Source organism: Felis catus, chromosome C2 (assembly GCF_018350175.1).
Source record: "Felis catus isolate Fca126 chromosome C2, F.catus_Fca126_mat1.0, whole genome shotgun sequence".
Classification (NCBI taxonomy): Eukaryota; Metazoa; Chordata; class Mammalia; order Carnivora; family Felidae; genus Felis; species Felis catus.
Genome location: NC_058376.1, coordinates 48,528,838 through 48,550,404, shown reverse-complemented (window position 1 = coordinate 48,550,404; position 21,567 = coordinate 48,528,838). Strand labels below are relative to the sequence as shown.

At 36.2% G+C, this 21,567-nt stretch overlaps 1 protein-coding gene across 41 annotated transcripts in view; it reads left to right on the top strand.

Annotated features, from left to right (window-relative positions):
- ABI3BP (ABI family member 3 binding protein) overlaps positions 1-21,567 on the top strand; it is a 264,235-nt gene that overhangs the window by 140,180 nt on the left and 102,488 nt on the right. For 33 of the 41 annotated variants that reach the window (XM_045036832.1, XM_045036856.1, XM_045036855.1 and 30 more), the window contains 16 exons: positions 1,910-1,975; positions 3,109-3,183; positions 3,736-3,810; positions 4,684-4,758; positions 5,640-5,711; positions 6,516-6,590; positions 11,393-11,434; positions 12,296-12,334; positions 12,958-13,038; positions 13,473-13,520; positions 14,592-14,654; positions 14,771-14,845; positions 15,535-15,582; positions 17,073-17,132; positions 17,930-18,019; positions 20,407-20,487. In XM_045036832.1, coding sequence (XP_044892767.1) covers positions 1,910-1,975; positions 3,109-3,183; positions 3,736-3,810; positions 4,684-4,758; positions 5,640-5,711; positions 6,516-6,590; positions 11,393-11,434; positions 12,296-12,334; positions 12,958-13,038; positions 13,473-13,520; positions 14,592-14,654; positions 14,771-14,845; positions 15,535-15,582; positions 17,073-17,132; positions 17,930-18,019; positions 20,407-20,487 — 1,065 coding nt within the window. The remainder of the gene's footprint in view (positions 1-1,909; positions 1,976-3,108; positions 3,184-3,735; positions 3,811-4,683; positions 4,759-5,639; positions 5,712-6,515; positions 6,591-11,392; positions 11,435-12,295; positions 12,335-12,957; positions 13,039-13,472; positions 13,521-14,591; positions 14,655-14,770; positions 14,846-15,534; positions 15,583-17,072; positions 17,133-17,929; positions 18,020-20,406; positions 20,488-21,567) is intronic. The other 8 variants (XM_045036854.1, XM_045036853.1, XM_045036829.1 and 5 more) reach the window with 7 other exon arrangements.

Below are 21,567 nucleotides of genomic sequence, written 5' to 3'. Positions count from 1 at the left end.
TTTGAGAAAATGTTTTAGGTGTGAGAGGTCTGTGATACTTGGGAACTTCCCAACATGAGGCACTATGGCCAGAGGATGACAGAAGGAGGGTTTCCTTCCCCAGTATAGTGCTTTCTGAGAATAACTTGAGGGAAGATGGCAGCCTGGCTTGCAACCAGGCAAATAAAAAGGAATTATCAATATAGAAAAGAAATATAAAGGGGGTACTCTTGGGACAAAAAGTACAGAATATAAGAAAGCTGGTTCAGTGTTACTAGATAGAAGGGATGTGTATGACTTAGGGTAACAAAAAGACAGTTGTAGCGTTTTTCAAAAGTTAGCAGCAATATAATTAAAAGTCAAGATACTTATTCATAACTTCTAGTATAAGAAGTTTAAATAGAAGTTGGGAAAGTTTTCCTAACTTGTTTGGTAATACATAGGGCTGACTTGGGTATATCCATGACTTGAAATTGGCTTGAAGCAAGCAAGATCAGCAACCACCAGCATTTTTGTCCTTCAAAAGGTTTGTCATTCTTATCTGACTCTTTAAAATTGTAGCTAGGCTAAAGAAAACCTTGCATTGCAATTTAAAGCATTGGCTCTTAGAACATGTGCATGACTCAGAATGTTCTTTCTGTTTTTGAAGATTTTGCAAAGTAGTAGATTGGCCTTCACAAAGAGAATTCTATTTCCCGCTTCTTCAGTATGTGGTGCAATATAAACTGCCCTCTGTGCATATCTGGGTGTATCACACAGTCTGATATTATCTTTCTTACACCTTCAACTAGCACTGGTTCAAAGTCATGACATGGTCACTGACTGACAAGTAACCTTGCTGAGTAAATTTTCCTATGAATTCCCTTTTAGTTTATTTCTGTAGAGCCATTTTGAATGGGTCAGGAAAGTAACATGTATCTCATGACAATTAATGCTTTCTCTTCACCTCCCATTACCATACTGACAGCTCTTTGTGCAGAAAAAGAGAACATCTTTAATTTTTATTTTGATGCTCTTTTTGCTTGCAGATTCAACTCTTACGTAAACATGAAATTTATCCCTGTATTAAGATCAACCTTGTTTTTCAAGGTCACCCTGCTTTCCTTGGTTTATGTAGAATATTAAATTGATCCTGAAATCCACCTAGACTGTAGAAGGGCTCATGGCTCCACTAGGAATATAGAAAGAAAGTTGCCTCCAGGTAAAGTGGCAGGAGGCGTGGTGCAAGAAGAGAGTACCGGTCTTAATTCAGCTCTTCCTAGCCCTGTTAATGGGATGACAAATACACTGAACTTGACAAAGCCTGTGTGGGACCACTGGCAGATGTCTTCACGGCTGCGAATCTCAACTTCATCATATAGAAAATGGAATTAACACCCCATTATCTAGAAAATGGGTATAATGCCTACCTCACATGTTTCTCAGGGATATTGAGAGGGTTAAATAAGCTGATATGTGAAAAAGTGCCATGCAAACTAGAAAGTGCTGTCCAAACATAAGATACCATGATGGTAACTTTTACTAAGTAGGAAGACTAAGCTATTTGGTGCAAATAGCTTCAATGTGACTGTTGTTTCCTTCTTTGGAAATCTCTCCTCAAATTGCTTCTGACTCATTTATGTTTATACTCTTTGAAGCTCTTTGATTTAGAGCTGGCACCACTTCATTGTAAATATATAGCACTATGTGCACATCACCCACGAGGCCAGTGCCAGGGCTCACTGTACAAAAGCCTTTAGTTTGGGGAAAGCCTAGAGGCAAGTCTTAGTGATTGCTTACACATTTAGTGACAAGACCAATAGCCCAGAGCCTAAACGCACTAGCACTTACATAAAACTCTGTTTTACCCAGCATTAAACTGTGTCATGAAATTTTTTAAAATTAATCAAAATTAACATCTTCTCTTTTGTTTTACCTTTTCTTTTAAAAGCAACTTATGATGTTTTCTCAAGCCCTACAACATCAGATGAGCCTGACATATCAGAACCCCATACAGGTATACCCCGCCTCTCAATTCTTTCTTTGGAAGCCAAATGTTCTGACAACACTACGCCTCATTCTTGCTTTAACTTGCGCAGAGTGAAAAAGCATACTCTTCAGGGTTCTGCAGGAGAGAAGTGGCAGTCTGTGTCAGTGAGATGGATTCTACCCATTTCTCTGTTGAGCGATTACTTCTTTATCAGTAATAAGCTCTGCCACACGTGGGAGATGCAGATAAATTTGGTTGCCACTGACCCAGAGTAATGTATTAACAGAATCACTCTAAAAAGTTTTTAGATTCTTAGGGACTTTTCTGTAGAGCAGTGGTTCTCAGATGGGGATGATGTTTCTCTCTTCTCCTCCCAGAGGCATTTGGAAACGACTAGAGACATTTTTGATTGTCACAACTGGGGAAGGTGGCACTGACTTCTAGTGGGTAGAGGCCAGGGATACTGTCAAACCCTGCAATGTACAGGACAGCCCCCCTCCCCCCAACAACAAAGAATTATGCAGCCTTAAAAGGCAATAGTGATGAGCTGAGAAATCGTGCACTAGAGCAATCATGTCATTCCTTGGTCTATAGAAGTTCAGTTGGATCTGATCTTTGGCATTATCCTACTGATCCACATACAGTGAATGTAACTCAATCTAATAATTCATTTTAGCAACTGTTTATTAAGCACCTATTAAACTAGGTACTAAGAGAGATTCCAAGTCAATATGAGTGGTCTCTGCTAGACATAGATATATGTCTGATATTTTTGTATATTTCGCCTGATATCCACATTATTGGTGCTATGATAAAAGCAAGTAATTTTAAATAGCAGAAAATAAGAGAAAAAATGGAATAGAGTGTTGAGTGTGTTCACTTAGTAGTTAAACAAAGGTGAGAAACCAGAAAAGCCAACTGAAGACAAGTTGAATACATGAAACGTTTTTATAATGGTTTCTAATGTTTAAAGTATATATGTTTTTAAAAGTGAGTTCATCTTCAGCTCCTAATGAATCACTAGTTTTAAAATGTTGGTCAGCAGTCGTTCAAGTGTTCGTGATACTTTTCCCCATATGAGGAATAATTTATTACTCATGAATTTGTATTTTATTCTTGGGGCCTTCTGCTTTTATAAATGTTGACATTTATTCCAACAGAAACAAGTGATCCATTTCTGGATTCTGTCCCACCTAAAACTTCTAGAACTCTTGAACAGCCAAGGGCAACACTGGGTAATGTTTTTAACAGAAAAATCCTACTTTGTTTTCCATCAAGAGAAAATCCATGTGAATGCCATTCTTCCAAATGACCATTTCATTCCATCACATTTAATCATTTATTTCATTCCTATTTCTGAATATATATATTTTTTCCTGTAATGCAGTCATCTTATGTTCCATTTTGGGTGTGTGCACCCTCTCTTTCTCTCTCTTTTTGAACTCTAATAGATGATTATTTTTTCCATCCTTAAAGGAATGAAAAGCTTTGAAAACTGCATGGACTCTTCATCATCCATATCATCCCATCTCATGTGTTTATGGCCTGTATCACCTCTCTTCCATGTGTTGAGTCTGCCTGGAGTGAACTGCTGAACGATCATCATTCTGACCTTTTCTTTAAATCATTATTTCATCCACCAGCTTTCAACACTATATGCATTTTTCATTCTTAATCATGGACTTGTAGCATGTGCTTGGTAACACCATCTAAAAAGCATGTTAAAATCCTTAAAATACCTCTTTTTAACTGGAATGACTTGGTGGGTGGGGTGTTTGTATTTTCAGCTCCAAGTGAAACACCATTTGTTCCTCAAAAACTGGAAATCTTTACTAGTCCTGAAATGCCACCTACAACACCTGGTAACTAATGATTTTTTTATTTGTATACTTTGAAAGAACAGATAAAATGACCAAAAAGAATCTGTTACGTTGGATTTCGAGAATATTTTCAGTAGTAAATATTTCCCTTTATTCTATACCATGAAATTCTTCCAAGAACTAGGTTATCTATCATACTTTGCCTTGTGAGGATCCTCAAAGAATCTCCATAATCTTGGTGTCCATATATTTGAAGAATTATTTCCCTTCTATAATCCTTTCAATTCTGCCAACCAGAAAACAGAAGTGGAATTACAGACCATAGTTATTCTAAAATACATTCCCTTCTATTCAGCATGATTAGATAGCACTTGGTCAGAATATTTTTCTCAAAGTAGTCTAAATATAAAGAGCACCACGTAGATTCTATAACCCTGGAAATGATAAGAAAAGATGGGTAAGAAAGATAACACAGCCTACATTCTATAATGGTCTAAAAGTTATTAGAATAATGTAATTCATTAACTCCTGGTGAGGTTAGTAATGAGCTACAGAATTAAAGAAGTTCTGAACTTCCATTCTCTCAATCCCAAGTATTTGTGTTTGTCCTCTGTTGTTTGGTAAATTATCTTTTGAGTTCTTAACTGTACCTTGTGTTCTTGAATCCCTCAAGAGTGCTTACCTCCCAGTACATTTAACTCAACAATACACCTTCAGTGTTCATATAGACACTTAATTCATGTTGGCCCAATCAGCACATTTATTGAGAACCTTCTGGGTATAAAGCACAGTGCCTGGCATTCTGGGCATACAAAGAAATAAAAAGCAGTTCTTGCACTCAAGGAGTTTACAATTGTGACCTGATTGGCCTCTGTGCAATATTATTTATCAAAGCTATATTAAATCTTCTTTCAGCTACCCAGCAAACTACGTCTATCCCTTCTACACCTAAACGACGCGTCAGGCCCAAAAAACCAAGAACCAAACCTGGTAAATAATGGTCTCTTTAACTTCTCAGGATACTTAATTCCAAATACATAATGTCTCTATTTTCTTTTTCATAAAAAGAAGCTATGTGATTCTACAGGTCAAAGTTGCTTCACAAAATTTGAAATTAGCTGAAGATGAATTAATGCAAAATGACAAAAATAAAACCATTTTTCAATAACACTTCATTGAAAATTAAGTCCGTGATCTTCTTGCTTGTGAATTTCGGTATAAACCCAGACACAAGTCCTAATGTCTTGTTAGTGTTAGGAAGTAAGATAGTTAGTGTGATTCATTTCCTTGGTATGCATGTATATTTAGGTGTTTATTAGGCTAGCAGTTGGTGTTTGGGGAGCCTACTATGTTTTCAACTGAGCTAGGGCAGTGGCTGAGAGGAGAGACCATGACTCTGACTCTCCAAATGCTTATAATCTCAAAAAGATTCTACAGCAGAGAATAAGAGAGCTGCTTGTGAGACTATAATACTTGTGCAGAAGCTCAGAAAAAGAGTTGAGGATGTAAGCTTCAAAATGTGTAGGGTTTAGACAGAGGAGAAGGAGGAGGGAACACATCCCAACACCAAATTTGCATGGTAGAGGTAGCTTATCAGGAGGTACTATTTTTCACTGTCAAGTAATACACTCAGAATCATGCCCAACTAATCAGGTTTTGCTTATTCCATGACAGTATACAGTTTTTTTTATTGCCTTTGCTATTATGACTGAACTTAGAAATTATTTCCCAAAACCTGTACTCACTGCCTTTGTAAACACTGACAATTAAATATGGCAGGATTTGAAAGGGTCATTCAGTTATTCTTCGAGCGATTATCTTTTTATTGTCTGTAGGATATCTTAATATTTTTATTTCCTTTCCATCACCAGAAAGAACCACAAGTCCTGGAATAATTACATCTAAAATTCCTAAAAGCCCTGAACCTACTTGGACAACACTGGGTAATGACATGTCCTTAGTAGTTAGATGTGTTACTTAATTTTACCATGAAAATCCAGTACCTTAGCTTTTGTGTAATGTCTCAGTCACTGTGCTAATTGGATAATTTTGACTATTGTGATGATTTCATAGAGTACAGCAGCCCTGTGACTTTCATGGTTTTGGGTAATTGGTCCCATAGTTAATGTACCTGAAATCAGCATTCAGACATCATCCTGTACCTTGGAAAGCTGGAAAACATGGCTGCTTCATCACCTTTCATAAGTCATTGTATTTGAAGTAGAGTCCTAAACACAGTTCTCCATTTTTCTGAGTAAGATCCTCAAGTTCAACTTCAGACTTCATTTGGAAGAACCATGTTCTATTATGGTGTTAGTAGAATTTCTTTGTATAGTAGATCGTGCATTATATCTATCAGTGATTATCAATCTTAAACATGCCTTCTTTCTGGTGCTTAAAGACTTGTATGTGGCTGAGAAATGTGAAGTAAGGGGGCAAAATGATTCCATAGATTTTTTTCAAAGATAATGGATTAAAATAATGTTCTTTGTGTAGTTATTGTTGCTATTTGTAGCAATGCTATTTCTGTTAATTCAAATATGTCCTGAAATGTTTTTTTCAAACCAGATGAAAATTTATCACTTTATTCATTCAGTGTTGTTCTGTAAAATATTCTTTCAGTGGAACACTTGCAAAACCTTCCAAGATGAAGAGTTCATTCCACTTAACATAGCTTTTTCTTTTGTGGCTTTAGACACTGAAATGCCTAAATATTGATTTGTTGATTATTTTCTTTACTTTTCCAGCTCCCAGTAAAACACAATTTATCTCTTTGAAACCTAAAATTCCTCTCATCCCAGAAGCGATAGACACCAAACCTGGTAATTACCCTGAATTTTTTTTTTCCAAAAGTAGGGTTGAAAATTTATTTTATGCCACTCTTTGGAGTAAGAACTTCTGATTTGTATCTTGCTATTTGATGCAATTTTTCCATGAAAAGTACAAAAATGCAATGAAATGATCTCCTTATAACCAGCCCTTCTGATATTATGTCAGCCTCATTCTGAGCTGTTGGGTGGATGACCAACCCAGAGAAAATACAGAAATACAGTGATGTGAGTGATTGAGGACTCCCTTGTCTAAGACAACGAAATAGTTTCCAGTACCACAGTTGACTGGAATTCTGATCACACTAAACAGCCTTTCAGCCTAAAAAGGGAGAAGTGTTTCCCTCCCCTAAAAACTCTGCCCTTGTTTTAGAGCTTCTCAGTTCTCCAGCTGCAAAATCAGAAAGGGTAGTATTTTCCTAATGCTGCATTACTTCTTTCTGAATTGAAGCTTATATCTGAACACTGACATTTGTTTACTCCTCAGGATATAACAATGATGGTTTGCTGAAAAGAAGGCTCTTTTGCAGGGAGGGGTTATTCTGTATATGTAATTAAAAACAGAGACAATTCTCTGCATATCGATTGCAGGACATATTGAATGACCAAATCTGCATTTTATTCTATCTATCCAGAATCTATACAGAAGTTTAAATGTTGACTTATGAGTATCCCTTTATATATAGGAATTTTGTTGCTATTCATCATTTTCATCCAAATTTTAAACTCTTAGCTTCTGGAAGAATATATTTCTCACTGTCCTATTCAATGGATTTTTCATTAGTGCATGTTTACAAAGTAAACAATGATTGAACCAGAGATTTTCTACTTAAACAGGCATGATTTTTTTTTTTGCAGTGAAATGTGTAAGGAAGAAAAATGTAACTGCTCAGAAAAGGAATTGTCATGACTCCCTTCAAAGAGGCAGTGAGATTTCCAGGTGTAGGTGTCAGACCAAAGGAAATGAGGGATTAGTCAAAGGGATGTGTAGTTGGCACTGTGACCATGGGTGAGGTCTCCATGTTGGAGAAATGGAATTAAGTACTCTTACTCCGAGAGGTTACTTGGAGAAAGAAGCACATAGCTAATGAAACTGAAGGCCCCTAACAGTTTATTTTTTAATGTTTTATTTATTTTTGAGGGAGAGAGAGTACAAGCAGGGTAGGGGCAGAGAGGGGGTGGCATAGAGGATTCCATGTGGGCTCTATGCTGATAGAAGCAAGTCCCATGCAGGGCTTGAACTCACAAACTGTGAGATCATGACGTGAGCCAAGGTCAGACACTCAGCTGACTAGCCACCCAAGCGCCGCAAGAGCCCTAACAGTTTAAATCAATGAACTCCAATAGCTATATGACAGAAGGATTTAATGTACATTTATTTAAAAATCATGCCTAGAGAGCTTTGGGATAAGATAAAAACTGTTTTGTTGTATTTTGAAAGGGAGCTATTACTAAGTGGATTGAGAAATACTATTGGATGTTTAGATCACTAAATTTAAATACATGTCTCTCTGATCTAATTATTCCTGTTAGTATAAGATAAAAGTTGAAAAAAGCAAAAAAGTCTGCATTTGATCTTAACGGTTTATACATGATTAGTTACATTATTAATTTCAGTCCTTTCTAAAGAAAGGTTTAGTAGAAATTCATTAATACAAATAAGGGGCGAGGATGTGTTCCTATCCATTTAAGCTACTTGAGCAAAGAGACTTGTTAATTTGACATTTCCTTTTAAAATGTGGCCAATTATTTGGAAGCTATTCCTCTGGTGTGTACCTTCTATTCCTCTGGTGTGTACCTTCTAATCACCCAAGAATATCCACGCTTTTCCCCCTGGCATCAAATATAACCACTTCAGAATCTGCACCTAAAGTTACACAAACTCAAATTGACCTCCGGTGGTCTGAGGCAACACAGAGTAACAACAGGATCTCTGCAAACCATTGCTTGGGTTTTAGCTTTTTAAAATATATTTATTTTTATTTTAGGGCAGGCCACCATTATAGCTTTGCGGAAGGTTTCTGTTTCTAGCCAAGGTTCAGGAGAGCAAATCAACCACCAAAAGCTTTTCTTATTTGAGTGATTCATTGCCTTTCCCACCGCTCTCCTCACACTCTGCTATTTTTCCATTTCACTTTCCATGCAAGTTGCTTTTCCTCTGGTTTTCCTTTGTGGTTAAACTAACGAGTAAAAACCCACATTGGGTTTGGCTTATTTTGTAAGCATAATCCAGTGCTTTCTTGAAAATCCCACCATCTACCATGTCCCAATGTGTCTGCCTCAACCAATAAGAATTTCATCCTTCATAATTAATCTTTAAGATTGTAATGGCCTTCGGCTATTCAAGCTTTTAATGGACTGGAAAAAAAAAGGAGAGACCTTCAATTACAGGTATTTTTTAACACGATTCTCTGACATGGTAGATAGAATTGTAAATTTTTCTTATTGCTCATTACAAATCATGAGCCATTGTATCTTTCTTTTGTGCTGAGGTGACTGGTGTAGTTATTTGCATGCCGCTTAACATTTTTAAACCTTTATCATTATATCTTAAAATTATAAAGTAGGGGAAATTTTGTCAGAAGATATATTTACTTTTTAAAAAAAATGTTTTCAATGTTTATTTTTGAGAGAGAAAGAGACCCAGTGTGAGGGTGGGGGGGGGGGCGGTTGGGTGCACAGAGAGAGGGAGACATAGAAGTGAAGCAGGCCCCAGGCTCTGAGCTGTCATCACAGACCTTGAGGCAAGGCTCAAAATCACGAACCAGGAGATCATGACCTGAGCTGAAGTCAGACACTTAACCAACTGATCCACCCAGACTCCCCAAGAAGATACATTTGCTTCTGATAAACCCTGACTTTAATATTTCTGTGTGCAGGTGAATTGGAAGCTTAATTGATGGGGCTCCATACCTATTTGGTCTCAGTTTCAGTCAGGAACTAAAAAAATACAGATTTTTCTTTATAAAATTTGTAAGACCACATTCTTTAATCTTTGTAAATTCTAAAAATGCTACAAGTAGCAAATCTTACTTTTTCTAAGTTTTAGAAGGCAACTGTGTAGAAATTAAAACACGAATCACAGCCTCAAAATTTCAGAAGAGTTTTTGTTTGCTATTTTCAGACATGGATTTGTTTGGATAATTATATTTAATGTATTGACATTTACTATTTACCCTTTCTCCTGTAGAATCTGAGACATCCAGTCTCCCTCTATCCTCTCTTTTTCTCTCTTACATACACATACACAACACACACACACACACACACACACACACACACACAATTTTTGCCTTACTATGTGTACTTCAATCTCATACATCACTTTGGCTTTGCCATTTATCCGTTGTAATCTATTTCTGGACAAGTTCTTGAGAAATCAAAAAAAAAAAATTTGGCCACAGTCATGCTAATGAATGATGCCGCCTTTCAGTAATACCTTGTGCTATTCATTGCTTTCAGAATAAATGAAAATTCTCTACCTGTGATATTTGTTGTTACATTTTCTTTTTTTGTATACTAACGAGTCTCTACTTATTTCCCCAAAACTTTTCACAGCCTTTAGTCCAGAAACATCACAAAGAACTCCTGGTAAATGTAGCATAAGAAATACAAGTAACAAAGTTATTTATGTCCTCTTAAGCTAGTTGGTGGGTGTCATATTAATTAATTGATTTCTGTAAAAAAGGAAAGAGGGGCCTCTGAATGGCTCAGTCGATTAAGCATCCAACTTTGGCTCAGGTCATGATCTTGTGGTTCATAGGTTCAAGCCCCGTGTTGGGTTCTGTGCTGACAACTCAAAGCCTGGAGCCTTCTTCAGATTCTGTGTCTCCCTCTCTTTCTGTTCCACCTCCCCACCCCCGACTCTCAAAAATAAACAAAGATTAAAACAAAAAAAAACATTATAAGAAAAAAAGGCAAAGAATCTTCACTTTTTCTTCTGCTTCAAAAATTGGGTTCCTTTTTTAATTTTCTTCCTGAAAGAAAAGAATTCTTTTTGTTCTGTAGAATAAGAAATCTATCGTATCGTCTTTTTATAAGTCCAGATATTGTAACCAAACTGTATTCAGCATGAAGTATCATTTACATACTGCCAATTTGAAACACATTGGAAGGTTTGTTATCTTTCAGAATACTTAAATAATATTTTTATTTAATTGGTTCAGTATCTGATAAAATCCAAGATTACTTTTTGACTTCTTTGATTTGCTAAACAAAATAGACTAAATTTCACATGTAAACCAATTTGTTCACCAGCAATAGATACTACCAAATAAAAGGAACATCATATGAATACTTGTGGCCCTTTTTAGACCATACATTCAATTCCTATTTTTTTTTTAAAAGAGTATCAGATCCAGCAAACCTGAGAAATCCAAAACTAAGAGCTCAGACCTGGTTATAGGTCCATGGGTCTTTTGCCTCTTCCCACTTCCTTGGATGAAACTGACTATCCTGTATGAAAACAAAATGGCAGATGACAAGACACTCTGACAAACCTCAGAGAGGCTACCCTGACCTCCCCTTAAAGCAGTATGTCCCCAGGTACTAGGAGCAATCTTCAGAATATTGGGTGGTGGGGAAAATAGTTAAAAAATCAACAATGAACATCAGAATTCTTGTATCTTTTTTTGTGGTTCATGGAAAGGATGTGGGGTGATTGAGCTTTACTGTAATAAACCATAGAACCAGACTGTTCACCAGCGAGAGAACAACTTTTACAGTAAAAGACATTTATTTACTATTTTAAATGGTTATATTCAGCATGGCCTTTGATATTACCTATTTTATTGCAGCCCCAGAACCTCAGACTCTACCACCATCACAGTCAACAATAGGTAATGAAGTTTCCTTTACTGAGTGGAAAACAAAACAAAACAAAACAAAAAACCCACCTCTCTTTCTTTAGCACCTTTTATGTTGAACGTTGTCATTAGCTTGGGTTTTTAAAAAAATTCTTAATTTTCCTTCAGATTTTTATTTCAGCCATTTTTGTCAGAAGATACACTCTTTGTGCTTAACTAAGCCAAGCCTCTGTAACAGCCATGAAAGCCAGACTGGTTTTGATTTGACACATTCTGTGTTGTCTCTCCTTATATTTGAGTAATATTTCCTGAGCTCGTTTTAACCTGGCTGTTTCCAGTGGAAGACATTGGTTTCCCTCTACTTGTAGATATTTTTGTGTTTTTACTTACAGAGGTGTTTTTCTTACTTTCAAAATTAACATTTGCAGATTTTCTTGAAAAGCATTATGATCTTTCCCGGTCTAACTATCCTGATGTGTCCTCGGCAATTCATTAAGAGAAATAGAAAAACTCACCCCAATGTTTATAGCTTCTTTTTCTTCAAAGAGAACAAAAATTGTGTTCTGCTGGTGCTATCTTAGCCAATGACCCATATTTTCCTTTATAACACAAACTGTTGGTTACTTTATTGCATTCTTACCTTCCAAATGAGAATCATGCCCTCTTTTGTTTTTTCCATTTTTCTCTCCAAACTTAACGGACTACATTTTTGTTCATTTTGTCTAAAAACACAGGAATCTATTAAATAAAAAAGGAATGTCTTATATGGATAAAAGTTTCACCATTTACATATAATTGCTCAACTTTAGAAGTTAGAATTTTTCATATCTAATTAGACTTTATAGTTTTTCCTTTGATATTGATTCCTTCCTGATGATTTTCATGTACTCTTAGGACCTGAAACTCCGGAAACCAAACCTTCAACAACATTAGGTAATACAGTTATTTGAGTGAGTGACCTTTATTTCCTCTTTTCCTGACTGCTGGTATTTTTATTAACAGGCTCACATTAATGGATTAATCCATGGATACCTGTTTGTGTTCTTTGTTCTTACTTGCAGAGAAAAAATTTAAATTCTATAGTGTTATAAACTATATTTCATTTTTAAGAAGTTGCCTTTCCTGAAAAAAATCTCTGAATTCAAAGACTTTTTATACATACTGTTAACTTGTGAACTTTTAATGGTAAATGAAAAACTTCTTTTGAATCTTAGGCCAAATACATTTTAATTGGTATCCCTAGTGGCTCCTTAAAGGTACATTTCTCATGTTCCTGTTAAACATACACCTTCAAAATTTTTAGGAGACTGTCTTCTCTAAGCTGTACAGACTTTTGAGTTTTCCATCTCAAAATGGAATAGGGAAAATTTAATCAAAAAAATATTATTCAAGACCTCAGTTAACTGGGTAAATGATGATAGAAAGTTGCAAAACAGAAGAATATCTACTCATAATAAACCAAAGGACTTAAATGTGCTTCTAAGATACATGTAGTATTGATTGTCAGTTTTTTGAACTGCTGCTCCTATATTAACTAGCTAATTGTCTTTCTTCAGCTTCACCAAAGACCAAACGACCAGGTCGTCGCCCCCGCCCTAAAACCACACCTAGTCCAGATGTGCCCAAGTCCAAACCTGGTAAATGTGATGCTGAGGGTTCCAGTTAACATAGAAAATGGAATATATAGTAGCTTCTGATAAAGTAGCTACCTATTACCTAAATAGCTGGACTTTAAGAACCAGTATAGTTGACTTTCATATTTAAGCATCCGTACATTCTATACTTACCGTATATTTTTATTTTTTATTTGTAACTATTAGGTACACACACAGTCAGCTGGCCCACTAAATGGATTATTAAAGTAGGGCACCCTAAAAGTTTGTCGTAGGATGCATATTTGTGGCAGATGAGGTGTGGGAAAAGAAGGGGAAGAGGGGTAAATGGGAAGAGTGAAAGGGAAAATCACATTCCCTTTCTTAGGGATGAGGAGTTTAAGAGTGGGGATTAATGTTTCCTTCCTCGAGATGCTGCTTCTTGATATAATTAGTATTCTTGCCTTTTGCTTCCATAGCTCTGGAACCTGCTACGGTACAACCGGAGCTCTTGGTGCCCACAGTCGGTAATTCTCTCCTCCAGTTGCTTTCACGGAATGTCACTTTGGCTCTTCTTATTCTCCACCAGGCATGACTGCAGGGCCACTGCACCATCACAGTTTCATTCCATGCTTTTCCTCATGTTTTCTCTCTGGGTCTGAAGAGCCTGAAGATAGGAGACTTCTTCTAGAAGAATCCTACCTGTGTGCTTCTTTAAGGAAGGTCTGTGGCCTTGGACACAACTTCCTGCATCTCCACAAACTCTTTGTCTCTCTATGTCCTTCTGTTGAGAAAACCTTCCACTTCTTCTCAGACAGGGACTTCCCTGCTCATCCTGGGCTTGGCAAATGGCAAGATTTTGTTCTGGTGCCATAATTGTCATTTCATTGCTTTACTCATTCCACTTGTAAGACTTTTGCCCTCTTAAAAAGCTGCATGAAATAATGGCTTCTTCAGCTTTCTGTTTCTTGCAGAATTTTTGTGAGTATATTTTGATAACTAGAAGCATAAACACTATTTTTGGTCTAGGGTCCAATATAAAATTAGTGTGGTCTTTGTAACTTAAGAACATTATAAGTCCCAAACTTGTTTTATTGTTTTTGGTACTAATGCTGTTTGACTGTTGTTAGTTCAATACAATTTCTCAGCATTCACAAAAACTGTGCTTTACTTTGGAAAATTCCAGAACTCTGTAGCCATGTAAACTTCTGTATAATTTAAAGTGTGTATGGATTATTTCCCAGGTCTCCTACTAAACAAGATTCAAATTTCTACACTACTACTTTTATGCTTTAAAAAACCTTAAAATTAAGAAATACAACTATTATACTTGTGATCTCTGAAATTATAAAGAAAAAAGTCTTACTGTAGTTCTCATTACTTTGCTCAAAGGCACATTTTGAACAAATCCTAAAGATTTTTCCTTTTGGAGAAATTGGTACAAATGGACATATTTCCCATCCTTCATACACCCCAGGAATTAATTTTATTGTATATTCAGTGAATTTATATAGTGTTTTTGCTCAAGTGTATGTGTCTTTAATTATGATAGTTACAGCCATGATTATTATGCTAATTTTTAATACCTTTTTCTTTAGCATCAAAACCATCCAAAAGACCTAAAACCACACATAGACCAGATGCACCTCAAATCCAGCCTGGTAATCACTACTTTCACTGCCTTGATCTAAAACTAGGAAAATGGTGTGTAAGTAACATTAATCTTGATATTCACAGCCCTGCTATGACACTAATTATAGCACCTTTTTCTCTTCAGATTCAAAACCACCAAAGCAATTACTTCCTAAACCCCAAACCACAGCACAACCAGATATGCCACCAACTAAACCCGGTAAACATAATTTCTAGTGCTTTAGTTTAAGAAGTTTATTCTGGGGAATGTTGTTGAAAATATTTATAACTTGTTATACCATATAAAGCATAAAAACTCAATATTATGATTTGGCTCATTATCTTTTCAAAGTAACCATACCAGTTAAATGAACAATCAATGTGTAAGAAGTTAGTTTTACATCTGATAGTCTGACAGATTATATTTTCTTAACATTTTTAGGCTCTGTTTTATGAATTTGGGTATATGATGAATAGAAGCCTGGTTTTTCTGTATCTGGAACATAGTTGGAAGTGATTTTAGCATTCACCACTAGATTGGACCAGGAAGGCTGACAATGTGTTCTTGTTTTAAAGGCATGTAATCAAGGATTGGCTTCGTCTAAAATACCTTGATGGCATTTTAAACAGTAACTATTAACTAAGTGATTTCCTACCAAATAAGAAGATTTTTATATAACAGTACTAATAATTCAACTGTTTTGCAATTGAGATTTTCTCCTAAGTTTCCAATTAGTATAAAATTCTAATTTAGTAAGAGAGTATCTCATAATAAATAAAGTTATGAAGAAAGCAATTTGTATCAACTTAGAATAAACCAGGTTCTGTATCCTATGAATTAAGCATCAGGGAGCACCTAAAACTTTAGATTTCTTTACTTTTATTGTATCTGTTTATTTTTCATGATAGTCTTTGATCCTGCTACATTTGAGACTGAAGCTCCCTCCACAACCATAGGTAATGATGTCTTCCTTCTTGGTCAGTGTTTCTCTGGGCCTCTCCCTCTCATGTCAGTGGCTGTATTCTCTTACGTAAACAATTGTAATTCATCATTTTTTCATTCATTTCCACAAACTGTTGATTGTTTTTAACGGGCAACTTTCAACATCATAAGGCATTCTTCTGCTCAGTTTATAATCCCTGTATGTCATTCTTCCTTTGATCCCCTTCAAAGACATTCAGATTGCTGGCAGCACTTGATGCTGTCAAGGGTCACTGGGGCTGAGAGACCATCCATCCTGCAAACCAGGAAATCTTTGAGAGTTCTGCTTTCATGTGTGTATAATTTATGGTTATGGGAGAGGAGCAGTTAACAATGTGGTTGGGGCTTGAGGCGATACATAATTGTCTCTTTCTTGCAAAAGTCCTTTCCTCTTTGATTCCATGCTATCCAAATACACCTGAACATTTGTTGACAAATTCATCTTGTCATCATGACGAATTCATACACCTGTTGACATATTCATCTTGTGCTGATTTCCAAGCAAAATACCGATTCCCTTTTTTGTTTGAAGGCAACCCATTTTGAATATTGCTTCATCCTGTTGTCCTCGCCTTCTACATCTCTTCTGTAGGCACAGGTTTCCATTAATTCAGAAGAGTTCGTCAGATGTGGCTTCAAGCAACTCTGCAGTGATGTCTTAGCAAAAGGGAATCTCTATATAAGTGCTTACAGCACGTTCATGATAAGATGTTTATGTTACATTTAGTCTTCTGGACTTAATGACAAATAGAGATGGTTATTTAAATCCAAGGAGTTATAAATCACAATTTCACATGTATGCATAATTTGATCATTTTAGAATGTTACAGAATTATAGGAACCCTGTTTATAGAGCCAAAAAGTCAAATTATTACTCTTGAGATTTTTTTCTTAATCATTTCTATTGCTTGTTTGAATATTCATCTCCTAATTATTCATTTAAAATAAGTGAATAAAAAAGGAGAAATAGAGAAAGGGTACCCCATTTCACATGGAGAAAAGGCACAAGTTTATGTTTTGCATAACTGTCACACATCTCCAATAAACAGACTAATTGAGAATATTTTTAAAAATTCTCCTCACTACCACAGTTCTTCAAAACAAATAACAGTTGTAGTGAAAGGCTTCGAAATACTAACAGAAGCTTTTGCAGTTTTTCAGAGTAATTTAAAATACATAGTAGCCAACTGACTTGTTTTTGGAGCCAAGTTTCCAATATAGTTGGAGTCAAATAATTAAATACAGGAAAAAGCTTTCCATTGGCCTCATAGGGATGCAGAATACAAGAGGTATGTCTTTTTTTGTGAGTTGTATGAATGCCAGAGTACAGCCAAATACCATTTTAACAGCGTTCAGAAATGCTTTCAAAACATTACAGGGTAAAGAAAATACATTTTGAAGATAATTTTCTTTCCTTTTCTACATTTCTTAAATCTCCATTGTTTATTGTATTGCTTTTGGCCAGTTCCCGCTACAGACCTTGAACCCGTAACTCTGAGCACTGAAGCTCCCAGGACAACATTGGGTAATGACTTTCTATGTCCTTAACCAAGTGCATTTTCCCCTTGTCCAGTCTATTTCATTACTATCTTGGTCAAGTGGTGTTCTTTTTCTAAGATTTTCTCATTGCCCTCTCATCACTCAACTATATTCTTCATTTTGAATATTGAAGATGTTTAATATAAGTTATGTGGTTAGTCACTTGGTTAAACCTGTATGCAGCTGGTACACAGCATCTGTCTTCCATATTATCCAGCTTTATTAGTGCTTTACAGAACCTGTCATTCTGCCCCGTGTTCTGTGGTAAAGCTAAATTTCAAATATAATTAGGAGTGGCTGCTCCATAAACATCAGTATTAATTCTATGGACATCAACCGAAAGTTGTTTTAAGATAGGGCATTTTTATGGTTTACCAATGATTTTAAGAAGTTAAATTTGTTTATTCTAATGTTTAATGGGATGTATGTCTAAGCCAAATAATTTCTAAATATAATCTCACAAAAGCAGGTGAGCCTGGGTCCATCTCCAATATGGACATGCTGTGTTTCTGGTTTCCCTGGAGTCAGGATCCTTATTGAAAATCTGACGCCAATAATAATAAGCTTTTCAGATTATTAGAATAATGTTATATAATCCTTCTCCGAGAACTGTTGGAGGACAACTCCCCCCCCCCCAATTTTTTTTGCATACAGATGACAAAAGAGACAAATTTATTAAGACTTAGGAAATTTAGCCAAATTTTACAAAATCCAGAGCTGTGTATCATCCTTTCTTGAGTTTCTGGAGTCATAAGACAACATTAACCAGTTTCCTTCCTCCAGCTCCAAAAACAACACAACGGACAAGAACACGTCGTCCACGTCCCAAACATAAAACCACACAGAGCCCAGCGGTATCTCAGACTAAACTAGGTAAATATGTGGTTCCTGGTACCTGTGGAACCCCTTGGATGTGATACGTGCATGACAGTTTAACTTGCCACCTAATAGCTCTGGTGACCCTTCATTGTGAAGGCTGAAGTCACAAGAGCTCTAGTTAATAATTATGACTGCCTTGTGCTGCTTGGTATCTTCTTGGTACCTTTGTATTTTATTTGCTTTCTCTGAAAAATTATATTTTTCTCTTTGATTCTGGTTTATCAAAAACTTAGTTAAGTAACTAGCATATTTAGTTCACTTAGTCACACATTTTACTAAGTGTTCCATTAGCCTCTGTGAAAAATAGTTCAGAAGTAACAAATCACTTGGCTGAGGAAGGAAGTTTCTTATGTAGAAACTGTTCACTAATAGATGTAAAGGAATATGGGCAGAAGCAATATATCTACTGGGCTTTACCAACTGTTAGGCACATAGTTAATTCTTAGAGAAGTAAAAGATCCGTGAGCTGGTAAGTGTAATGTGGACCTCAAAATTTATACAGTTTGTAGACCTGTTGCTGGGATAGGCAGGAATAGCATAAACAGAGGCTGGAAGGTACTATATATGTGGGTGACAGCAGAAGATCGGAATTAGGAGGGCAACCTGAATGGGAGAAAGGAGGAAGACAATGTTCACTTAGCTGATTCTCAGAAATTTTGGTCAGTGATACTACTTTTAGATGGGTCCATAAAAAGGACCTTAAATGCCTGACTTCAGTGATTGGATTTAAGCCAATTGGCTACCACATACTCTCCTATCCTCCTGGGGTCAGGCCTTTTCTGTCCTGGTAGCAGAGAAATGCACTGACAAGTTTTGCAGACTGAATGACCCTCTGTATCTTGTTCTTTTATTTATCTTTGGACAGACGTCTTGGTCTTCTTCCAAAGTAGACATTCAACAAAAAGCATCCTCTATTTTGGCTATTCATTATAGTATCTGCTTAAATATATCAACTATTGCATCTATAATGACCTAGGGATTTTTTCTAATAAATTATACTTTCACATTGTTTTCTCATAATTTTTTACCATAAAATTCCTTGACAAAAGCCTGAAGATTTTTCTAAGTAGGGTTTTTATTGTTGATGTGTTATCAGATAATATTGAAAACAAGCAAAACTTAGAGCTCTGTGGAGATACTGAAGATATAACTATTTCATAAGAACAAATATCTTTGTACCTTCACCTCAGAACTTTAAAAATGTTGCTTTTTTTTGCTGTAGAACCAATACCACACTGGTGAAGTTCATTTTGAAGAAAGTTCAACGACTTTTCCCAAGTGTTTAACGTTTCTTTTTAAATTACTTTTGATCATTGCTTGCTAGAGACTCTGAACCCGTTACTCCTGGGACATCTATAGGTAGTGATCTTTTATGTCCTTTAGCAAGTGCTTTCTCTTATTCATTGTTAAACTCATTTGTGGTGCTATATAGACAATGATGTCATACTTTGTCATCATCCTATTACAGTATTCATTTTATAATATAAAAGGCTTTTTAAAGATTGTTTATTAAAGATTTTATTTTTTTATTTATTTTGAGAGGAAGAAAGAGAGCACACACAAGCAGGGGAGAGATAGAGTATCCCAAGCAGGCTCTGTACTGTCAGCTGCCAGATGCAGGGCTCAAACTCAAGAACCATGATCATGACCTGAGCTGAAACAAAGATTTGGCTGCTTAAACCAATGAGCCATGCCAGTGGCCCTAAAAGGCTTTCTTTCTAACAGAAATGTGTATGGACTGAATTCAGCACCACTGTCTGCCCCATATCCCAGCTTCAAATTGTATCATGTCAATCTTCAATCTGAGTCTCCGCTTAAACAATACTGTTTGTTAGAGCTAAGGCCTAAATATGATAGTCTGTATATCCCTTATTTAGACCCCCAATAAGTTATCGACTATGCCATGATTTTTTTCAGGCATCTTTTTTCTGTATTGCAAGTTCTGTCTAACTTTTTTTCACTTTGTAGATGTTTCAGCAAGTTTTGTATGCTTATTCTAATAAATGACCAAGTGGAATATTTGCCCGAGCCTAGTTATTTTAAATTATAATTAGAAGTGAATACTGTAGTGTGGTTTGAACTCTCACCCCATCATATTTTAGGAGCAATTTGTAACCAGTTTTGGATTAGGGACACTTTCAAAGAAGTGATAGTTCTTAATCTTCTTTTCTTAAACATAATTATATTGTAATTTTTAATCTTGGGAGAACTCAATTAAAAAAGGAAACCTTTTAACATACTAAAGGAGAAAACATCAAACCAAAGTAACAGTTTTCTCCACTCAAAGAAACTCTGACAAATTTTAGAAAGATTAGTATATCATCTTAATCAGAGTTTATGAGCTATCAACACTATATTCATCCTAAATTTTCTTCCTTCAGCTACAGCAACAAAGAGACCTCGTCGTCCACGCCCCAAAACTAAAACCACACCCCATCCAGAAGTACCTCAGACCAAACTGGGTAAATATGTGATTTCTGGTTTAAGGAATCCTAGCAGTCTACCCCAGTTGGGATCCTAAATTATATGCACATAGTTGGCACATGTTCTATATATCTCTTAAGAGTAAAAGCTGCTGGTTAGTGAGCAGAACTTGAGATACCTGAGTATCTCGTGCTTCCTGTGTAGGAATCTTCTCCAGCAATGACTGTTTTATTTACTTTTCATGCTATTTGATTCCATTCATGTCTTAGGATAAAGCTTGCTCAGTATTGAACCAACACAATCAATTCAAGTGGACTTCTTTTATTAATCCCCTCATAACACCCATAACCATATTAGCAGCTATGAGATACATAAGAAGTGGGAAGTATGTTTTATCCCCTAGTATGTATTATAGTTGTAAACAAAAGCCATTCCTGCATAAACATAGAGAAAATAACATGAGGCAGCCATGTTTACGCAAGTATGTGGCCGGGGGTGGGGTGGGGGTGGTGGTGGTGGTGGTGGTGGCTGTGTGTCTATATGTATAACTTCTCAGATGGTAGAAACGCTATGTAATGGGTTAATATCTGGAGCAGGACAAGGATCACGATATTAGAAAGAAACTAGTACAGAGTTTGGGTGAGTGAGTGGGTAAGGGAACAAAGTCTGACAAGCAGAGAATATCTGAAGCTAGCCTCCCAGATACAGAATGATTTCTAGGTGCTCTCCTGTTGAGTGGGCCCATAGGATAAATTTAAGGGAGGCTGAGAAGTGTACTTAAGACTTTAAATTTGACCTACGGGGCTTTAGTGATCCTTCTGCACAGGATCATCCTTTTTCTGCTCTTAAAACTGAGGATACCTAGTTTAATATAATATCAAAAACAGGGGTTCTTTCTCACCTTACTGTATCAAATGCCACTCTTTTCACTAAAGGCTTAGTCTCTTGGCTGGTGTAGTATCAGCTTCATTTTGGCTATGTCTGGTATGTGTGGTGAACAGACCCTAAAATGACCCTTTACTCTTCAGCCCCTCATACTTCCTGCCTCTTGGTATTAAAGATGTGCGTAATCCATCTTTTCCCTGCCCTTTCTCCCTTAGGAGGCTTAGAAGCATTTT